Source organism: Dysidea avara, chromosome 9 (genome assembly GCF_963678975.1).
Source record: "Dysidea avara chromosome 9, odDysAvar1.4, whole genome shotgun sequence".
Taxonomy (NCBI): Eukaryota; Metazoa; Porifera; class Demospongiae; order Dictyoceratida; family Dysideidae; genus Dysidea; species Dysidea avara.
In genome coordinates this window covers 12581082-12586301 of record NC_089280.1, presented here as the reverse complement: position 1 = coordinate 12586301, position 5220 = coordinate 12581082, and the positions used below count along the sequence as shown (strand labels likewise).

The following is a 5220-nucleotide window of genomic DNA, read 5'->3' as shown; positions in this document are numbered from 1 at the left end:
TTTTCTGACGCACTCATTTCTTCAGCAAGTCCAAAAGCTTTCAGTACTGCCTGTACAACTTCAGCATCATCACTATTAGTAGTTGATTCATTTGATCCACAATCATTTCTGTCAAGCTCGTCAGTCATATTACGGTCACTTATATTGTGCTCAGCCCCATTGTCACAAACAAGTCCACTATTTTGCCCATTACTTGATACAGGTTGCTCATTACATATACTACTTCATCCATTTCTGTTTCCATATTGTTAATTTCTACATCACCTATGAGTTAAGTTCATGTATAGCTACACATTCACGCAAATTACTGTAAGGCAACAAAATTTTCAAGGAATGCCAAAATGAGGTTAAATCAGTAATTTCCGTGGACAAATGTTCATGGCTTAGACATCAATCTCAATACGTTTTCTGTAAATTTTTTATAAGGGGACCCTCGAAAATTTGAACCCCGCGAAATTTTCTTGCCTTACGGTATCAACCTCCCAACATGCTAGTTGTATAGGTAGCTAATGTAGAAAGGCTCACCAATAGGACTTTCTTCCGTACTGACATCATTGGGATTAAGCATAGCAATGTCCAGTGTGGAAGTCTGGCTTGTGGAAAGCAATTTGGATTGCTTCCAATGGCGGTACTCTACTGACCTAGAAAGAGCTTTCTTTCTACACCGATAGCAAGGGCAGTGGACATGAATATAGCTCAAAGCTGCGCAGTTACAGCAAGTAATTTCGCTTCTACTCCATCCATCCATTCGACTCTTTTCGCGGCAAGTAAACGGAGGGAATACTATGCGCGCGCATTTCGTAATGGATAACTTTATCCAATCGGATCCATTGAACGCGGAGGCGCACGCTTTCATTTGCGTGAGAAGTGATTTGCTCCAGGATCTATTTGTTAACGAGTTTGTTTTCGACGAGGCTTTCGAGAAACAAGTAGGACGATACTTTGAATACAAAACCTGAGCTGTTTAGCTACTGTCTGCCACCTGAGCCCTGGTTATTTGTAGCCGTCCGTCGTTGTTCATCACCGTTATCTATGGCGAGCAATGAGACTGAAATCGCTAATTGGACCTGTGAGGAGACAGCGCGATGGGCTAGTGAGCACTTCAGTGATGATGTTGTGAAGCGTTTTGAAGGTATGGAATTAGTTGCTGTACGTAAACACATATCAGGTGTTGGTATTTTTGTTTACTCACACTTCACAAACTATGTATTACTTGTTGTCACCTATGCTGTCTTTGTTGTGCCTCTATATATTTGTAGCACTTATTATATGGCCTAGTTGCTAGCAATTTTGTCTCATTCTGGTCCTGAAAATTAGTTATTCTTCTGGCAATCCTCTACTCAAGTATCATACACACTATATAGCTAGCTAGCAACCCTGGACAAGACCAATGAAAAACCTATAACTATGAACCTAAGTCTGTACCCTATAGTGTGTATGGTGAATTGAAGAGTTGTCCAAGTTTCTTGGTGGAACATTAACTGGTCAAATGGTGGTGATTTTGTTACATTGTTTGGTTTTAGTTGTATCTTGGACATAGTGAGCATGCATTTTAATTGTAAGCTACTTGTACAAGTCTTATATAACATACTTGTGAATAACAATATTGTATTTAGCACGTGTGTGTATATAATTATGTTTACTTTGTCTTTTCATCATCTCCTAGAGAAAGAAGTTGATGGGGAAACCTTACTGATGCTTGGGAGCTGTGCTACTATGGAGATGTTGAATTCTTGTGGTCTTTGTACTCTGAAGCAGCAGCTGTTACTTCGCAAACTCATTGCTGGATCACAAGCTAGCTCTTCAGCTGACACAAACCCAGCAACCTCAAATTCTCAAAATGCAGACCCAGTAGGAAAAAACCTAACACGCAATTCTAAACTAACGTTGCATGCCATGAGAAGTATGAAAGATATGGATAAACGGATGTACTTGATGAAGTTAGTGGTACAAGTGGCTGTACTATTACCTAATTATGCTGATTATTTACTAGGAGAAACATGGTGTCCACAAAGGCTGCAGAGAAGTGGCCAGGAAATAATATTCCTAGTTTCCGCAACAATAAAGCATTGCAAGAAGTGCTCACTGCTTTTGCAAAGGAGCTTGCAAAAGACTATTCAATGGATGGTTTTGGTGAAGAGGCCATCAGACAACACATTAAAGATTGTCTCCATGAGAGGAAGAGGCAGATTAACCAGGGCTATGATTATGAAAAGGTAAATCACATTCTACCATAATATATGCTTGCACATATATGTGCAGTAGCATATATTTCTCCAGTACAGGGGGCTGTATAATAAAACAAAATAAATTAACACACTATTACTGTAACACATGCATACTTTTACACATGCTATTCTTATATTGTATATTGTTATACTGTATTAGCCACCTGCAAAGAGGTCAAGAGTTAAGAAAGAAAAAGGATCTGCTACTAAGCATGCTGACGAAATAGTAAAGAATGATAGTGGAAAACAAAGAGTTGCAGAATTGTCAACCAGTAAGGCCACTCTTCCTGATGATTATAAGGTGTCTTCTTCACAAACCCATGACTCACATGACAAGCTTAAGGTTGTCATACCCAGTGACGAATTCTCAGATTCTGGTAAAGAGGAGAGTGAGGAATCAAATGGGAGCAAGAAAAAAGGAAAGAGTAAGAAGGTGTCCAACACTCCCACTAGTACTGCAGGCAGGACATTGTCACATGACAAGCTTAAGGTTGTCATACCCAGTGACAAATTCTCAGATTCTGGTGAAGAGGAGAGTGAGGAATCAAATGGGAGTAAGAATGAAGGAAAGAGTAAGAAGGTGTCCAACACTCCCACTAGTACTGCAGGCAGGACATCGTCACATGACAAGCTTAAGGTTGTCATACCCAGTGATGAATTCTCAGATTCTGGTGAAGAGGAGAGTGAGGAATCAAATGGGAGTACAAATAAAGGAAAGAGTAAGAAGGTGTCTGACAATCCCACTAGTACTGCAGGCAGGACATTGCCACCTGGTATGTCTATGTAGATACATGTGTGCTTAAATAATTTCATTGGCATATTATACTTTGCATAATGCAAATCAACTCCAGTGAAAACATTTGCATGTTTATGTTTCACTTCAACCATGTAGATACATAATTTTTAAGCAGTTATTATAACAATACTTGATATAATCATGTACATTATAATTAACAATTACTTACCAAAAAATTATCCTGTCTGTTTTGTGTTTTTCTCTGAATTATAGAGTTGACTAAGCAGAGTGCCACAGCTGTCATTTTCTGTGCATTTAGTATAAACAACATAAGGAATGTGTCACGATCCCAACTGTATTCTGCTGCCAGACTGTACTGTACCAGCGAGGAAAAGAAAAACCTTTCTAAATGTGACAAAAAAATCTAATAATTCCGCTTGCTTCCCTACTCTTGAGAGAGGGTGTTGTCAGTGTTAAAGATGAAGCCGATATTAATAACCTAAGTAGAGAGGATGTACTAAAGGAAATAGAATCTTTTTGACTCAGAGACTAGCTGTACGTTTGATTACATGCGTATCATTCTAATCTATGATTGTACTCTTCACATATACATGTATGATAATATTATACAGTTATCTTCCGTATCTGCTATTTCGTGTACAGTGAAACCTACCTACATACCTATGGTGGGAATAGAATTTATGTAATGGGAATTTCAATATACTCATTATGGGAATAGACTTTACACAACGGGAATTTTAATATACCCATGATGGGAATAGAACTTACGAAATGGGAATTTCAATATACACATTATGGGAATAGATTTTACATAAGGAGAATTTTAATATACCCATGATGGGAACAGGATTTATGCAATGGGAATTTCAGCATTACCATAATGGGAATAGAATATACATTATGGGAATTTCAATATACCCATTATGGGAATAGACTTTACACAACGGGAATTTTAATATACCCATGATGGGAATAGAACTTACGAAATGGGAATTTCAATATACACATTATGGGAATAGACTATACATAAGGGGAATTTCAATATACCCGTGATGGGAACAGGATTTATGCAATGGGAATTTCAGCATTACCATAATGGGAACAGAATATACATTATGGGAATTTCAATATACCCATTATGGGAATAGACTTTACATGATGGGAATTTTAATATACCCATGATGGGAATACAATTTAATGAAATGGGAATTTTACGATTCCCACAAAGGGAATAGAATTTACACAATGGGAATTTCAATATACCCACTTTGGGAATAAAATTAATGTAACGGGAACTTCAATATACCCATGATGGGAATAGAATTTATGCAATGGGAACTCCACCATTCCCATGTTGGGAATAGAAATAATGCTATGGAATTTCAATGTACCCATGATGGGAATAAGGATTCCCATAATGGAATAATTAGTATTCCCATTATGGGAATTGCTTACACACATGATGGGAATTTAAAACTTTCCCATGATGGGAATTGTTCCACTTTCCCCATAATGGGAATCAGTTATGGGAATAGTAGCATTCCCTTTATAATTTCCATCACGGGAATTATGAAAATTTTCCTGTGGTGGTGGGGTCTATTCTACGGAACGGAACGGAACGGAATGATGGACTAAACTGCGGAACGGAATGCTTTCTCAGATTGAAGCTTGCAACTTACCATTGCTGTACAAGTTATCAGTGGCACTTCCAGCAGGTAATCAAACGTACCCCAAGAAAGATAAAACGAATTTAAGGATCGATTGTGGGTTCTTGTTGGTTGTCATTAGTAACGAAGTACTAATTGTGGGAATAGCTGACTCAGTGTGTTCATCTTTGGATATATCAAGTAGGGAACTTAATGCATGACTTGTTTTTACTAGTATGTGAGTTATTTTTACTTTTACTTGACTTTAGAATGTACAGTCTGAGGCCCAGCCTTTCTAATCGGCATAAATCAGTATGTGTATAGCTACACTACAAAGGAAACAAGTATGGTGACAAGCTGAATCAACTCAGTCTAAGCAGAATCTAAAGGAATTTTGTGCAGTGTGTGAGGAGTAAACATTCAGATACCTCAAGGAGGCTATATTGTGTGAACATCAATGATTCATTAACAGAGTAGTGGACTATTGTCAGATATCTCAGCCTGAGTACTGAGTTGAATTCTGGGTGGGGCCTATTTTACAGAATGGAATGCTTTCTGAATCAACTTGCAGTTTGGATAGCTGCTATCA

At 38.0% G+C, this 5220-nt stretch overlaps 1 protein-coding gene across 1 annotated transcript; it reads left to right on the top strand.

Annotated features, from left to right (window-relative positions):
• Window positions 1–1032: 1032 nt before the first annotated feature.
• On the top strand, window positions 1033–3392 carry LOC136267488 (uncharacterized). The gene is made up of 5 exons (XM_066062654.1): window positions 1033–1132; window positions 1667–1940; window positions 1994–2216; window positions 2389–3001; window positions 3238–3392. Exons 1-5 carry the CDS (start codon window positions 1033–1035, stop codon window positions 3390–3392), a joined length of 1365 nt encoding a protein of 454 aa, XP_065918726.1.
• The last annotated feature ends 1828 nt before the right edge of the window (window positions 3393–5220 follow it).

Bases quoted from the DNA above. Each gene is read 5' to 3' on its own strand.
- LOC136267488 (XM_066062654.1), top strand. From the start codon at position 1,033: ATGGCGAGCAATGAGACTGAAATCGCTAATTGGACCTGTGAGGAGACA. The intron at 1,133-1,666 runs GTATGGAATTAG...ATCATCTCCTAG, and splicing joins TGTTGTGAAGCGTTTTGAAG to AGAAAGAAGTTGATGGGGAA. The intron at 1,941-1,993 runs GTTAGTGGTACA...ATTATTTACTAG, and splicing joins AAACGGATGTACTTGATGAA to GAGAAACATGGTGTCCACAA.